At 40.9% G+C, this 16,836-nt stretch overlaps 2 protein-coding genes across 2 annotated transcripts; both read right to left on the bottom strand.

Annotated features, from left to right (window-relative positions):
• Positions 1–1,796: 1,796 nt before the first annotated feature.
• Positions 1,797–4,118, bottom strand: LOC117739355. The gene is made up of 6 exons (XM_034545712.1): positions 3,980–4,118; positions 3,235–3,380; positions 2,830–2,894; positions 2,296–2,460; positions 2,094–2,198; positions 1,797–1,996 (listed from the first exon to the last, which is right to left on the bottom strand). The coding sequence occupies exons 1-6, from the start codon at positions 4,094–4,096 to the stop codon at positions 1,917–1,919; spliced, it is 678 nt and encodes a 225-aa protein (XP_034401603.1). The 5' UTR covers positions 4,097–4,118; the 3' UTR covers positions 1,797–1,916.
• A 9,789-nt stretch (positions 4,119–13,907) lies between these two features.
• On the bottom strand, positions 13,908–16,632 carry LOC117739243. The gene is made up of 7 exons (XM_034545538.1): positions 16,604–16,632; positions 16,007–16,133; positions 15,262–15,407; positions 14,857–14,921; positions 14,324–14,488; positions 14,122–14,226; positions 13,908–14,024 (listed from the first exon to the last, which is right to left on the bottom strand). Exons 1-7 carry the CDS (start codon positions 16,630–16,632, stop codon positions 13,945–13,947), a joined length of 717 nt encoding a protein of 238 aa, XP_034401429.1. The 3' UTR covers positions 13,908–13,944.
• Positions 16,633–16,836: the final 204 nt, after the last annotated feature.

The following is a 16,836-nucleotide window of genomic DNA, read 5'->3' as shown; positions in this document are numbered from 1 at the left end:
TGTTGCGTAACAAGGCTGTGGCTACAATGACTAGGTTGTGTTATTGACGATATTGAGGTACATTATACATACGCAAACATTACCAGTAGTAAGATGTGTTATTGAGGTACATAATATATATGCCAACATTATCACAGCTCTGTGGAGCCGTGTATTCCTATAGACCTCAGTAGTAATGACTTCATGAACTTCTTCAATGAAAAGATTTGAACTATTAGAGGCAAGATTGATGATCTCTTGCCCTTAACTACTACCGATCTGTCATCAAGAGGAGTGGCCTTGGAAACGGCTGTATGCCCTGGTGAATATTTGGATAGCTTTTCTCCCATCAACCTTGACCAATTGTCCTCAATGGTTTCTACTTCTAAACCGTCTACCTGTCTCTTGGACCCCATCCCAACGAGGCTGCTTAAAGACGTGTTGCCTTTAATTGGCACCTCTCTGCTGGATATTGTCAATGTGTCTTTGCTAACAGGCAATGTACCACATTTACACCCCTGTAAACTGTCTTTAAAATGCTGTGTGATATTCAATCTGGAGCGCTCACTTCCAGAGTCGTTGCTGCTCTGTGTCGCTGTGTAACTTTTGGGCCCAATGACAAATACGTTTGAAAATCGGTGAGTCGCTAAAATTGGGAAGATATGATCCAGAACGACCTGTATTGGGTTACAGAAATCACCGTAGGGATGAATTTGGAAAACACAATCTTTTTTATTGTATTCTTTTTTTCTCTATTTAGATTTGGATGTTGGTTCAGCTCACTCTGTAGTGTTTTTTTCTGAAAGGGGATTGTAGCAGTTGAAGAGGAAGGAAGGGAAAAAAGGGTGGATGTTTGACTTGACACCTGTTCAATTTTGCCGGGACACTCCTTAGTCCAAAAGTCAACATTAAAACCAAAGATAAATGTCGTCATTTCCAAAATTCAGAACATGTTCATCTAAGAAAATATTCTGCTTCAATATAAATTAGTTTCCATTTAGCCTTTCAACAACATTTTTCAAGACAATAAAAACATTGTTTGCTCACCCGCACACACCTGCATTTACCTGGCAGTGTGTAGCAATCTAACAGCACTAAGAATAACAATAAATCATATTTCTTTCCCATTTAAAACCTGTTAAGCCCGAGTGGCCCCCAATAAGGTGAGTGAGAAGTTGGGAAAAGACTGTGAAACAATCGACTAATCACAAACAAATATAATGATGTTGCACATGACATTAAACAGCAGATACTGGGCTACAATAATATATGAGCCGTTTATACATGCTCAAAACACAACTCCAACACCAAATAAATGAACAAATATTCATTTCCACATCTGGCCAGCGACTCAACTCAGGGTACATCCCAAGTCTCTTAATCACATCCCTGTTTCCTTCACTTGCCTCTTTTACGTTACATTTCATTTAGCTGACGCTTTTCCCCAAAGCGACTTACAATAAGTGCATTCAACCATGAGTACAAACTCAGAACAAGAACCAAGAAAGTACAATTCACAACAAGGCATTCTAGTAGCAATCTAACAGCAGTAAGAATAACAAGAAATCATATTTCTTTTCCATTTTTAATGTTGTTGACATCATAACATAGGACAATAGACATTCAAAGCTTCATTGATAAACCTCAATAGAGGCTTTATATATAAAAGATATGACATTTGGTATAGCCATGTTGTGATTTGAACATATGTTTTATGCTAAATGTAGTAGTGTGTGATTTTTGTCATTGCTGTGTATTGTTAACGGATTTCTAATAGGAATGATATATACATTTGCAATCTTATTTGTCCACTCCCATGCACTCCACACAGTATCTTTACCTCAACTCTCTCCATCCACACCTCCACAGTTTGAAAACCTGTTTGTGTTTCATTAGATTATGAATAAAAAAGACATGTTTTTAGTCACTTTTTGTCTCTACTCAGTTTCAGTTGAAATATCTAATGAGTGTTGCTCTTCGTCGATCATCTTCAGCCCCTCGCCTTCAGCACAGAAATCTGCAGACAGAGAGACAAAAAGAAAGAAATCAGTTCAGTCTGTCATCACACGTCTTCATGTCATAGTTTAATCAGACAGGTCTAAAAGGTGAAGCACCGTTCTTGGGGTCGTAGATAAAGTCTGGTTCTCTGTTGAAGCCGAGGCAGCTCGCCTGCTTCCTGAAATGTTCCAGCTCAGAGTCCTTCAAGGTTGTTCCTCTTGCTGGAGACAAAACAACAAAACAGGATGAATGCTTCACATATGAAATGTGTTTTATTTATATTTAGACATGTTTTCTCTCAGGCTTGTTCCTTCCTACCAAACAGATGAAGACCACTCATGATGTGCTCCTCCGCTGTAATGTCATCGTTGAGTCCCATCTTCTTGTACATTTTGTCCAGGTATGTGACGGTGCGGTTGAAGCTATAGAGCAGACAGCCGTCACAGGTCGGCAACATGTGGTTCAGGGATGTGAAGTTGTCGACTGAGGACAGAAACTGTATATTAATCATCTCCACTGAAAATCTACCAATGTTCTTCTGGTAGACTTTCCAGAAACATATTTTGTGTTTGATATATTCCAGCGATGTCCTCAGACAGGACAGAGGTTCTCTTCACTTTCCCTGTGCTGCAGAGGTTGTGTTTGTTTTAATCAGTGATGATGGAAAGTTGAAAGAGTCCACAGCCATGCTATCAACTCTGTAGCATCTGAAGTCAGCAGGACGATATGTGTGATGAATCTGCAGCTTTTAATAATCAGAAACATGATCTCTCTGGCTGGATTCTCTGACTGACAGAACTAACACAACAAAGATGTAGAAACTCCAGCATGGTGTTGGATCAGGTAACTTACATTTCATTATTAGAGTATTGTCTTCAACGGTTGCGTTCATGTTTAAAGACAGGCAGGTTCCATTTCTGAGAAAGAGACAAGAGGAAGAGCTGAGTTCATCTTCGAACATCATGTATACCTTCTCCTCCATGTGAGCTTCAAAAGTTAAGATTCCTCCCACTGCTGAACACTGAGTGATCCGTTTGAAAGCTCTAAGTGGACATTGAGCTGGAATTGTTTCCTCAAACTACTTCTCAGGTCAATGTCCTTTTACTATTATTACAAATATTGCTCCTGGACTTTTTAGGGTGTCCTTCCAGTGGAGAAAACATGTCAATGCTAAACATGTTGAAAGTGTATTTTGATTGATCTATAATTTACAGAATGTGTACATTGTCTGTACATGTTAAATTGTTAACAACTCACAACTTGTTCTCCGTAGACACATTAAGTGCATTTGGGCCGAATGTTGACGGGATGACATTATTCTTGTAGCTCTCGATGTTCTTCATGAAGCCGTTGTAAACTTCATTATCAGTGTAACCAAAGAGGAAGTGTGACTTGCCGTATATCTGTACACAAACAGGAAGTCAGTTAGTGAAAGCAGACACAACCATCATTCAATAATGGGTTGAAAATTGGACTAATTCTCTAATATTGAATCTTTTAAAATGAATTACATTTGAACCTGTTTAGTGGAGCATAACACAAAGCCTTGAAGCAGAAGGAGACTAGGTCTTTATCAATATCGACTACCCCGAGTTTGGTCCTTTTCTCTGATATTCGGGCTTCACTACAACACAACTGTGCCACTGATTTGTGATTATTTTTCAGTTTCTAACGGAATCCTCAAAGACTCTTAGAACCATCTGCATGAAAAACATTCAGTCCACTGCACGCTATATACATATATATTTGACCTGTTCCCAAGTTGCAGCACTGATCCAAACACATTAGCTAACTACCTGGAGCAGAAACAGTCACTTCTTGGCAAATGGTTGAAGTACTTTTTCATTGTGTTATTGTGTGTTCATCTTAGAAATGTTTGCTGCGCTCTGACTCAACGTAATGCCAACGCTAAAGGCATAAACTGAGGAGGAACTTCCCAAATAGCTGAATTCTGCTTCAGTGCTAATGCCTCATAGACAAACCCAGACAGATGAAGACTTACCATGGAGGGCGTCATAGACAAAGGCGTGATTAGAGGCCGGCATTCCTCAGGTGTCAGAGCCCAGCTGCTCAGAAACAGCCCCGCGACCAGGAAATGAGTGCTGAGCCACAGATTCATGATGCTACAGCTGTGAAGGAAAACACAGAGATCTCAGATGATAGCTGCTCGTCACAGAAGTAACAATGACTGAGGCTCATCCGAGCTGGTCAGCCTTTTAAGAAGCTGCTGGGGGCTTGGTTTGTTCCCCAGTATCTACAGACGAGGAAGCCTTCCCCAGAATTAGGTTAAACGTGTTTGCCAGCAGGTCCAAAGGGTACATCAGGTCGGGGTGTAGGATTTCATAATGACAATTCTGGGTTTGTGTATTAAGCAAATTATTTACTGATTTGTTGAATTGTCCTTATCTACCAACGCACACAAACACACTGAGTATACAAAGCAGCACATGACGGCTTCAATCCAGCTCAAACTGGCACGCAGCCTGACCTCAGACATACTGTCATAAGTGTGCACAGTGACTCCCAAGTGGGCACTCAGTAAGCATGCTATGGGCCCACAATGAACCCCAATGGAGACCCACTCTGATCAGTACCTCACCTGGACCCCAAAGGGTACGGTCCATTCATGCACCGCACTTCGCAATGATAACGTAGCACACAGTGAGCTGGGCTCCAAATCTCTGAACTCAATTTCACCCCAATAATATTGATGGTTGCCTGTTGGAGAAACATTGATGGTTGCCTGTTGGAGAAACATTGATGGTAGCCTGTTGGAGAAACATTGATGGTTGCCTGTTGGAGAAACATTGATGGTAGCCTGTTGGAGAAACATTGATGGTAGCCTGTTGGAGAAACATTGATGGTTGCCTGTTGGAGAAACATTGATGGTAGCCTGTTTGAGAAACATTGATGGTAGCCTGTTGGAGAAACATTGATGGTCGCCTGTTGGAGAAACATTGATGGTTGCCTGTTGGAGAAACATTGATGGTAGCCTGTTGGAGAAACATTGATGGTCGCCTGTTGGAGAAACATTGATGGTTGCCTGTTGGAGAAACATTGATGGTAGCCTGTTGGAGAAACATTGATGGTAGCCTGTTGGAGAAACATTGATGGTTGCCTATTAGAGAAACATTAATGGTAGACTGTTGGAGAAACATTGATGGTCGCCGATTGGAGAAACATTGACGGTAGTCTGTTGGAGAAATATTGATGTTGCCTATTAGAGAAACATTGATGGTGGACTGTTGGAGAAACATTGACGGTCGCCTATTGGAGAAACATTGATGGTAGCCTGTTGGAGAAACATTGATGGTTGCCTATTAGAGAAACATTGATGGTAGCCGATTGGAGAAGTATTGACGGTAGCATGTTGGAGAAACATTGACGGTAGTCTGTTGGAGAAATATTGATGTTGCCTATTGGAGAAATATTCATGTTGCTTGTTGGAGAAATATGGATGGTTGAAAATGTAGGACTATGTAGGCTTCTTTTTTTCCAGTATTTACAAACTAGAAAGCTTTCCCCCAGAATTAGTTGAGCAATGTTTGCCAGCATACTCCCCTGCAGGTCCAAAGGGGATTTCAGGTCAGGGTGTAGGAATAATCAGGATACTGTGGGGTTTGTTTATTAATCATTCACTGATCTGTTGAATTATCTTTGGCCTACATTACTGAATATATGTTAATGTCCTCAAGACTCAGGGAACTTGGTCTAGTTGAGAACTGAAGAAAAGAGCACAGTAAGATACTGTTTATTTTGAATATTTTACATTGAAACTGATTAAGGACACAAGAAGGTTTCTGGAAGAATCTGGTTTCGTGTTCAGGAACCAGGTCTTTCAGGGTGAAACCACAGAAGAAAAAACATTGATGGTGATAAGACAGAACGTCAATATTAATGGATTTAGTTCTTTTATATAGTGGTCTTACTTTGGGGTCTATTCAAAGTGAGCTGACTGATCTCTGACCAGCTCCTGTGTGCAGTGAACTCACAGATGTGCAAACAACCATCACTGGGATTCTGCAGCTTTTGGATTTCTAAGTGGACTTATGGACGTCAGATGTGAGCTGCACTGAATCTAAAAACGTGTGTCTCATAACTCCAAGAGGGAGTTTGATTCCTGATGCAAACTGAAGCAATCAGTCTCCAAGTGTTTGAAGTGAGCATGTTCAAGTTAACCTGATAGTTATACGTCAACGAAAAGTTGATTTCACGCCACTAATTTCTTTTAACGTTGGACATAATTTGGTCACTCGATACACAACTTGTATGAAGACCAGTGTGGTGTATTCTCCGCTTCCTTAAAAGATCGATTTCCAACATAACGATTCACATGTACTTTTGGTCAGTGGCCCCTCAAAACAATGCCCTTTTGACCTGTTGGAGGGGGGGTCTGTTCCTGTGCTCGGAGGTCATGTGTTAGAGGCCTTTGTGCGACCACATCTGTTACGTCCAAATCTTGTTATAGGATACTCCTTCCTGTGTCTGGAAAATAAGGGTTCCTGAGTGACGTTATGGATCTCAGGATCTGAGCACGACAAAGTGGGTATATAACTGAGCTGCGGTGCAGTCTCAGTAGACTCTCCATTTGACTGCGAAGTCTCCGGGCTGACTAGTCGCTCGTCCTGACCTGTGGTTCCTCTCTGTAATAAACTCCATTATACCAGAAAGAACAGTGTCCGCGGAGATTCCTTCATCCTCATTCTTCAACATCACTGCCGCTTGAAAGATACGACAAACTTGGCAAACTTGTATGGTCACACCGTAGAAAAGAACCTATTTTCTTGTTAAATGGAAATGTCTTGTTGAAGTGATGTGTTTGAATTGAAGCTCCGTGCTAAATTTGATTTTATTTGCGTAAGAATACACAAAAAGGGGGAGTATTATAGAGATAAAAAGTAAAGAAAGGAAGTATGAGAAATACAAGGAATAGTGTAGAATAGCTTTATTGTAACGATAAGGTGAGCTAAATAGTATCGTGCATGATTAATGGTGATTGGGCCCTCAACTCCTTAACGGTAAGACACATGCAGATTAGCCACTGCGTAATGGTTGGTTTGGCATAGTCAGGAATTAAGTTAGAAAGACAAAATTGGGGTAAACCTGGATCCAGGTAATTTGAATAAATAAATGTAAAACAGTAATAAGGGACAGAGGAAAAAGAGAGAGAGATAAGATTAAAGGAAAGGAACATATGACTGAGCCGCAGAATCTGGATAAATAAACATGGGCCGGAAAACCTGGAACAACACCGTATGGTCAGTTTAATAACTGGAGATTGTAGAATAAAAGGCCGATTGACTGTTCCCACTCTGACATTTGTTGACGAACAGTGTCTGATGCAGCCTCTCATCAACTAATCACATCTCAGAGGTAGCAGAAATTTTATGAGAATAAGAAAGGAATTAAAGGGAGCGGCAAAAAGCATGCTATATGGATGAGTGGCATAAATGAGTTGTCTTTGTTTTGGGAGCAAAAGTAGAGCTGTGTGTGTGTGTGTGTGTGTGTGTGTGTGTGTGTGTGTGTGTGTGTGAAGCGTGATCAGCTGTGTGTGAAAAACTGCAGGAGAAGGAAATGCGATTGAGTGGGGGTTGTATGTGAGAACGGAGGTCTTGGTAACTTGTAAGGACATATATTTTGTTTAATGTATTAAATATATATAATGAGCTTCTGGTGAGAAGACTTAAGATAATAAATGAGTTATTAAATATGCAAATGAGCTTCCTTAGAGAGAGGACGTAGGATAACAAATAAGTTACTAAATACACAATGAGCTTCTTAAGAAGACTAACATAAGGAAGCTGTTATAATGGGGAAAAAGGACACTAAAAACCCAAATGTAATTACTCCTGTTGATGTAGTACAGAAGAATAATCCTTTAATCAGAGGCATCGCAAACATTGCAAAAATATCGGAAAAATTGCATAAACGTTGGCCTTAAATTGACCGACCATGGCCAGTGGAGGGGACTCTTAACGCAGATGTAATAAAAATAATGCAGGTACTTGTATCCACATACAAGGCAGAGCAAAAGAAGGGAAAGAATGGGGAAAAACGCAAAGAAAAGAGGCAAGTGGAGCTTGGCATTCTCCAGTTGTTTGAAGATGAGGGACAGAAACTGATCAAAGCTGCAAACGACAAGAGAGTTAAAGACGTAGAAGAAATGGGACAGAATGCAGAACAAACAGAAAAACTGTTGGCAGACACCAATTCATTCTACTCACACATGAACCCTGTGAAAAGACCGCCACCTTATGAGGTAGAGACGAAGTCTAAGAAAATCTATCCTCAGCTCCCAATGATTAGTCAGGAGGGTAGCTATAATATCAGAGACAAGGAGGACAAAATAATAGAAACAGGACTAGCAGAAACAACTATAATGATGCATCCAGATTCCAAAAGTAGGAAGAAAGCAAGTTTGGGAATTAGGATACAAAGGGTGGAGTCTAGAGACAATAGTGACCAAAGTGATCCAGAATGGGCCATGGGAGGATATGACCCTGAGGTCAGGGGGATGCTCAACAGATGAGAGAGAGGCTGCTCTAGCAGTGTGAAGCTGCTCAGAGACAGCAAAGAGGGCAGTCTTGAATCTAGACTGATGAGGGTCAAGAAAGTTGGTACTGTGGAGATAGGAGGAGACTTGGTTAAAGATAGCTCGCTCTAGAGTTTTGGAAAGGAAGGTGAAGAGAGTGACAGGTTTGTAGCTGTTGACTTCAGATGGGTCGAGAGTGGGTTTTAGAGATGGTCGTTTTACAATCCACATGTTGGTAGTAACAGTCCTCCTAAGTGGGAAAATAGTCGTGGTGAAGATTTGTTGTTGACAACACCTGGAGATGACATTGTGCATCGTAAGCAAAGGAAGTACATTTTGTATAATGATGTGAAGTGGTTGAAAACTAGAGGGGATTGTTCACTTGTCCTGCGTAACGTGACATGGGAAGACCAAGGGGAATATACGTGTACTTATTTAGAACCGGAGTTTAAATTTGTTCCATATCAAAATTATTGGATCGAAGGTCATATAACTCGTAGAGTGACACTCATGATAAAAGATTTGAGTCCTATTGGAGTTTTCACAGTTACTAAAGGGGTTCAGGAACAATATACCGCAGTAACCACGTCAAGGGTGAATAGTACACATATGAAGTCTGGTACTTTAGTGCCAGAAAGAACTGAGAATGTTCATACAACAACTCAGACTACTACTCTAGCTATGACTTTGAAGGGAATGAAGGCTACAACAGTGACGACATCTTTGGCTTCTACGACATTTGTAAATGTAACACAGACATCCAACGTGACATCTTCGACAGTTAAGGATGTGATTAATGTAACCCAGAAGCTAATGTTCAAAATAGAGCCTAGTGTGAACAGTAATAATGAGATTGTTGAAGTTAGAGAACAGATGATAAAAGAGAATTATGTAGATTCATCTGTAACAGCTCAGAGGACTATTTCAGACGTAGATAATAACTTTTCTGACTCTGATCAGACACCAGAATACATGACTGGTCAATACCATGCATTACAAAAGAGAGAAACTAAATGGAGGGCGTTCGGGTTTGATCCTTCAGTGTTACAGATTGCAGACCCTTGGGCAAGTAAGAACTTATGGTTCCAGCAATTAACTCATTCCGTAAGATCGGTTGTGAAATGGAATGGTCCATGTCTGGTAAAAGTTTTAACGTCAAACTCATGGCCTTCAATTTTAGAGACACCAGAACCACTAACCGCTATTTGTCAAAGTTATGCACTATCATGGCTGTTGTATCAGCAGCAGTCAGCAAAAGATGCAATAATGGCTTGGTCAATACATCTGTTTAGGCCGAGATTTACTTGTTCTTGGTTGGAAGGATTATCATATGTAAATGTACTCGATCAGCATGAAAGTATCAGAACGGCGGTCCCAGATATAATGGAAGTGATAAATATATGATGGACTTGGGTAAACATGAACATTGGTCTAGTAATGATTCATATGAAGTAACTTTTGATGTACCAGACAACAAAAAGGGTAACACTTTAAGGGTGAAGGATCAAAGTTTGCCTGGGAATGTGACTATAGGGAATTTCAAGGATATTTGGTGGGTTTGTGATGATAAGGCATACATATTTCTACCATATGGGTGGACAGGATGCTGTTATATGGCAACATTGAAACTTCCATATGAGGTTCTTACTATCCAGAAGGGAAAAAGGCCAGATGGGGTCCAATCTAATGACGCTCCAAGAAGTAGGAAGAAACGGGAGATGGCACAATTTAACAATTTGGAATCATACCATTGGAGAGTGAGTATAGCAGAGAAGTGGGGAATAGGATTATTTCCATGGTATGGGGTGACATTCTTGGCAGATCACATCGATAACATTACCTACACCTTACAGGGTTTTGCGAACAAAACCATAAGAGGGTTTGAATATTTGTCAAACACTCAGAGAAGCCACAGGCTGACGTTGCTAAAACATGACATGGCTCTTGACTATATTTTGGCCAAACAAGGTGGCCTTTGTGTGACTTTAAACTTAACAGGGGAGGCTTGCTACACTTTGATTCCTGATAATTCTGATAATATGACTAGTGTCGTAGATGCATTGAAGCTTATAAGAGATGCATTTGGCCCGTCGGAAAACGCTGGATGGTCTGCAAATGCTTGGTTGCAGGATAAATTAGGGCCATTAGGTGCAGTGTTAGTACAGGTTGTGGCAGTACTCGTTCTGTCATTGTGTGTGATGTTTTGTTTTTGTACGCTATTGTTGACCTTTGCAAAGGCTATGATAATGAGATGGGTTGGAGTTGTGATGCCAGGCGATCAAAGTCAGATGCCATTATTACATGGTGATGACACGGACGTTGAGGAAGACGAAAGGATAAGGATCGAACTGGTGGAGGAATATCCATTTTGAGTGTCTGATGTTATTTTAATCCTAACACATACATCTGTTAATTGCTTGGTTATTCTGTAGTTTTGATTTTGTTTCACTCTTTCGAGACTCTGTGGGCTCTCGAAGGGGGGGGGGGGGGGGGGGGGGGGGGGGGTGAGGGGAGAAATGGACAATAGGAGACTCCTTCCTGTGTCTGGAAAATAAGTGAATGTGATTCTGGAAGAATCTGGTTTCGTGTTCAGGAACCAGGTCTTTCAGGGTGAAACCACAGAAGAAAAAACATTGATGGTGATAAGACAGAACGGCAATATTAATGGATTTAGTTCTTTTATATAGTGGTCTTACTTTGGGGTCTATTCAAAGTGAGCTGACTGATCTCTGACCAGCTCCTGTGTGCAGTGAACTCACAGATGTGCAAACAACCATCACTGGGATTCTGCAGCTTTTGGATTTCTAAGTGGACTTATGGACGTCAGATGTGAGCTGCACTGAATCTAAAAACGTGTGTCATAACTCCAAGAGGGAGTTTGATTCCTGATGCAAACTGAAGCAATCAGTCTCCAAGTGTTTGAAGTGAGCATGTTCAAGTTAACCTGATAGTTATACGTCAACGAAAAGTTGATTTCACGCCACTAATTTCTTTTAACGTTGGACAATAATTTGGTCACTCGATACACAACTTGTATGAAGACCAGAAAGCAAAACTAGTGGGGGATGTGGGGAAGATGACGACAGTTGCATCCATCGGAGAATGTCAAGCTGTGTTTGAACTCAGCCTCCACAGATGGCGTTCAAGCTGCGAACATGAACGGACATGTTTGCGCTCGACGTGCTGTTTGTTGCATTATTCTCTGAAACACCAGCGGACGTACAAACAAAATTAAACATGAATACTTTATATATACGCCAACATTAGCATTAGTAAGATGTGTTATTGAGGTTATCGAGGTTCAAATGAATGAGGAACTTTCTCAACGTTTTTCGTGGAAACGGCCGGACGAATCTCTTAGAAAAGTCATAGCAAACAATTACCGATCAGGCCGCACGTCTTGATGTATTTTGTTGCATGTGGTGGCAACATTGTGGGAGGAGACACGCGGCAAACTTTGCACGGAAGAAGCAGAATTAGAAGAATAGTAGTAATCCTGGAGGATTATAGTCAGTGTGGCTGTTGCGTAACAAGGCTGTGGCTACAATGACTAGGTTGTGTTATTGACGATATTGAGGTACATTATACATACGCAAACATTACCAGTAGTAAGATGTGTTATTGAGGTACATAATATATATGCCAACATTATCACAGCTCTGTGGAGCCGTGTATTCCTATAGACCTCAGTAGTAATGACTTCATGAACTTCTTCAATGAAAAGATTTGAACTATTAGAGGCAAGATTGATGATCTCTTGACCTCAACTACTGCCGATCTGTCATCAAGAGGAGTGGCCTTGGAAACGGCTGTATGCCCTGGTGAATATTTGGATAGCTTTTCCCACATCAACCTTGACCAATTGTCTTCAATGGTTTCTACTTCTAAACCGTCTACCTGTCTCTTGGACCCCATCCCAACGAGGCTGCTTAAAGACGTGTTGCCTTTAATTGGCACCTCTCTGCTGGATATTGTCAATGTGTCTTTGCTAACAGGCAATGTACCACATTTACACCCCTGTAAACTGTCTTTAAAATGCTGTGTGATATTCAATCTGGAGCGCTCACTTCCAGAGTCGTTGCTGCTCTGTGTCGCTGTGTAACTTTTGGGCCCAATGACAAATACGTTTGAAAATCGGTGAGTCACTAAAATTGGGAAGATATTGATCCAGAACGACCGTATTGGGTTACAGAAATCACCGTAGGGATGAATTTGGAAAACACAATCTTTTTTATTGTATTCTTTTTTTCTCTATTTAGATTTGGATGTTGGTTCAGCTCACTCTGTAGTGTTTTTTTCTGAAAGGGGATTGTAGCAGTTGAAGAGGAAGGAAGGGAAAAAAGGGTGGATGTTTGACTTGACACCTGTTCAATTTTGCCGGGACACTCCTTAGTCCAAAAGTCAACATTAAAACCAAAGATAAATGTCGTCATTTCCAAAATTCAGAACATGTTCATCTAAGAAAATATTCTGCTTCAATATAAATTAGTTTCCATTTAGCCTTTCAACAACATTTTCAAGACAATAAAAACATTGTTTGCTCACCCGCACACACCTGCATTTACCTGGCAGTGTGTAGCAATCTAACAGCACTAAGAATAACAATAAATCATATTTCTTTCCCATTTAAAACCTGTTAAGCCCGAGTGGCCCCCAATAAGGTGAGTGAGAAGTTGGGAAAAGACTGTGAAACAATCGACTAATCACAAACAAATATAATGATGTTGCACATGACATTAAACAGCAGATGCTGGGCTACAATAATATATGAGCCGTTTATACATGCTCAAAACACAACTCCAACACCAAATAAATGAACAAATTTTCATTTCCACATCTGGCCAGCGACTCAACTCAGGGTACATCCCAAGTCTCTTAATCACATCCCTGTTTCCTTCACTTGCCTCTTTTACGTTACATTTCATTTAGCTGACGCTTTTCCCCAAAGCGACTTACAATAAGTGCATTCAACCATGAGTACAAACTCAGAACAAGAACCAAGAAAGTACAATTCACAACAAGGCATTCTAGTAGCAATCTAACAGCAGTAAGAATAACAAGAAATCATATTTCTTTTCCATTTTTAATGTTGTTGACATCATAACATAGGACAATAGACATTCAAAGCTTCATTGATAAACCTCAATAGAGGCTTTATATATAAAAGATATGACATTTGGTATAGCCATGTTGTGATTTGAACATATGTTTTATGCTAAATGTAGTAGTGTGTGATTTTTGTCATTGCTGTGTATTGTTAACGGATTTCTAATAGGAATGATATATACATTTGCAATCTTATTTGTCCACTCCCATGCACTCCACACAGTATCTTTACCTCAACTCTCTCCATCCACACCTCCACAGTTTGAAAACCTGTTTGTGTTTCATTAGATTATGAATACAAAAGACATGTTTTTAGTCACTTTTTGTCTCTACTCAGTTTCAGTTGAAATATCTAATGAGTGTTGCTCTTCGTCGATCATCTTCAGCCCCTCGCCTTCAGCACAGAAATCTGCAGACAGAGAGACAAAAAGAAAGAAATCAGTTCAGTCTGTCATCACACGTCTTCATGTCATAGTTTAATCAGACAGGTCTAAAAGGTGAAGCACCGTTCTTGGGGTCGTAGATAAAGTCTGGTTCTCTGTTGAAGCCGAGGCAGCTCGCCTGCTTCCTGAAATGTTCCAGCTCAGAGTCCTTCAAGGTTGTTCCTCTTGCTGGAGACAAAACAACAAAACAGGATGAATGCTTCACATATGAAATGTGTTTTATTTATATTTAGACATGTTTTCTCTCAGGCTTGTTCCTTCCTACCAAACAGATGAAGACCACTCATGATGTGCTCCTCCGCTGTAATGTCATCGTTGAGTCCCATCTTCTTGTACATTTTGTCCAGGTATGTGACGGTGCGGTTGAAGCTATAGAGCAGACAGCCGTCACAGGTCGGCAACATGTGGTTCAGGGATGTGAAGTTGTCGACTGAGGACAGAAACTGTATATTAATCATCTCCACTGAAAATCTACCAATGTTCTTCTGGTAGACTTTCCAGAAACATATTTTGTGTTTGATATATTCCAGCGATGTCCTCAGACAGGACAGAGGTTCTCTTCACTTTCCCTGTGCTGCAGAGGTTGTGTTTGTTTTAATCAGTGATGATGGAAGTTGAAAGAGTCCACAGCCATGCTATCAACTCTGTAGCATCTGAAGTCAGCAGGACGATATGTGTGATGAATCTGCAGCTTTTAATAATCAGAAACATGATCTCTCTGGCTGGATTCTCTGACTGACAGAACTAACACAACAAAGATGTAGAAACTCCAGCATGGTGTTGGATCAGGTAACTTACATTTCATTATTAGAGTATTGTCTTCAACGGTTGCGTTCATGTTTAAAGACAGGCAGGTTCCATTTCTGAGAAAGAGACAAGAGGAAGAGCTGAGTTCATCTTCGAACATCATGTATACCTTCTCCTCCATGTGAGCTTCAAAAGTTAAGATTCCTCCCACTGCTGAACACTGAGTGATCCGTTTGAAAGCTCTAAGTGGACATTGAGCTGGAATTGTTTCCTCAAACTACTTCTCAGGTCAATGTCCTTTTACTATTATTACAAATATTGCTCCTGGACTTTTTAGGGTGTCCTTCCAGTGGAGAAAACATGTCAATGCTAAACATGTTGAAAGTGTATTTTGATTGATCTATAATTTACAGATTGTGTACATTGTCTGTACATGTTAAATTGTTAACAACTCACAACTTGTTCTCCGTAGACACATTAAGTGCATTTGGGCCGAATGTTGACGGGATGACATTATTCTTGTAGCTCTCGATGTTCTTCATGAAGCCGTTGTAAACTTCATTATCAGTGTAACCAAAGAGGAAGTGTGACTTGCCGTATATCTGTACACAAACAGGAAGTCAGTTAGTGAAAGCAGACACAACCATCATTCAATAATGGGTTGAAAATTGGACTAATTCTCTAATATTGAATCTTTTAAAATGAATTACATTTGAACCTGTTTAGTGGAGCATAACACAAAGCCTTGAAGCAGAAGGAGACTAGGTCTTTATCAATATCGACTACCCCGAGTTTGGTCCTTTTCTCTGATATTCGGGCTTCACTACAACACAACTGTGCCACTGATTTGTGATTATTTTTCAGTTTCTAACGGAATCCTCAAAGACTCTTAGAACCATCTGCATGAAAAACATTCAGTCCACTGCACGCTATATACATATATATTTGACCTGTTCCCAAGTTGCAGCACTGATCCAAACACATTAGCTAACTACCTGGAGCAGAAACAGTCACTTCTTGGCAAATGGTTGAAGTACTTTTTCATTGTGTTATTGTGTGTTCATCTTAGAAATGTTTGCTGCGCTCTGACTCAACGTAATGCCAACGCTAAAGGCATGAACTGAGGAGGAACTTCCCAAATAGCTGAATTCTGCTTCAGTGCTAATGCCTCATAGACAAACCCAGACAGATGAAGACTTACCATGGAGGGCTTCATAGACAAAGGCGTGATTAGAGGCCGGCATTCCTCAGGTGTCAGAGCCCAGCTGCTCAGAAACAGCCCCGCGACCAGGAAATGAGTGCTGAGCCACAGATTCATGATGCTACAGCTGTGAAGGAAAACACAGAGATCTCAGATGATAGCTGCTCGTCACAGAAGTAACAATGACTGAGGCTCATCCGAGCTGGTCAGCCTTTTAAGAAGCTGCTGGGGGCTTGGTTTGTTCCCCAGTATCTACAGACGAGGAAGCCTTCCCCAGAATTAGGTTGGACGTGTTTGCCAGCAGGTCCAAAGGGTACATCAGGTCGGGGTGTAGGATTTCATAATGACAATTCTGGGTTTGTGTATTAAGCAAATTATTTACTGATTTGTTGAATTGTCCTTATCTACCAACGCACACAAACACACTGAGTATACAAAGCAGCACATGACGGCTTCAATCCAGCTCAAACTGGCACGCAGCCTGACCTCAGACATACTGTCATAAGTGTGCACAGTGACTCCCAAGTGGGCACTCAGTAAGCATGCTATGGGCCCACAATGAACCCCAATGGAGACCCACTCTGATCAGTACCTCACCTGGACCCCAAAGGGTACGGTCCATTCATGCACCGCACTTCGCAATGATAACGTAGCACACAGTGAGCTGGGCTCCAAATCTCTGAACTCAATTTCACCCCAATAATATTGATGGTTGCCTGTTGGAGAAACATTGATGGTTGCCTGTTGGAGAAACATTGATGGTAGCCTGTTGGAGAAACATTGATGGTTGCCTGTTGGAGAAACATTGATGGTAGCCTGTTGGAGAAACA

The sequence above is a fragment of the Cyclopterus lumpus genome, chromosome 11 (genome assembly GCF_009769545.1).
Source record: "Cyclopterus lumpus isolate fCycLum1 chromosome 11, fCycLum1.pri, whole genome shotgun sequence".
NCBI lineage: Eukaryota > Metazoa > Chordata > Actinopteri > Perciformes > Cyclopteridae > Cyclopterus > Cyclopterus lumpus.
The sequence above is the reverse complement of the archived record's forward strand: the minus strand, read 5'-3'. Positions and strand labels throughout refer to the sequence as shown.

Bases quoted from the DNA above. Each gene is read 5' to 3' on its own strand.
- LOC117739355 (XM_034545712.1), bottom strand. From the start codon at position 4,096: ATGAATCTGTGGCTCAGCACTCATTTCCTGGTCGCGGGGCTGTTTCTG. The intron at 3,381-3,979 runs GTAAGTCTTCAT...GTTTGTGTACAG, and splicing joins TGTCTATGACGCCCTCCATG to ATATACGGCAAGTCACACTT. The intron at 1,997-2,093 runs GTGCTTCACCTT...CTCTGTCTGCAG, and splicing joins TATCTACGACCCCAAGAACG to ATTTCTGTGCTGAAGGCGAG.
- LOC117739243 (XM_034545538.1), bottom strand. From the start codon at position 16,632: ATGAATGGACCGTACCCTTTGGGGTCCAG. The intron at 14,489-14,856 runs GTAAGTTACCTG...TTCTGTCCTCAG, and splicing joins CAATACTCTAATAATGAAAT to TCGACAACTTCACATCCCTG. The intron at 14,227-14,323 runs GTAGGAAGGAAC...TTTTGTCTCCAG, and splicing joins GAGTGGTCTTCATCTGTTTG to CAAGAGGAACAACCTTGAAG.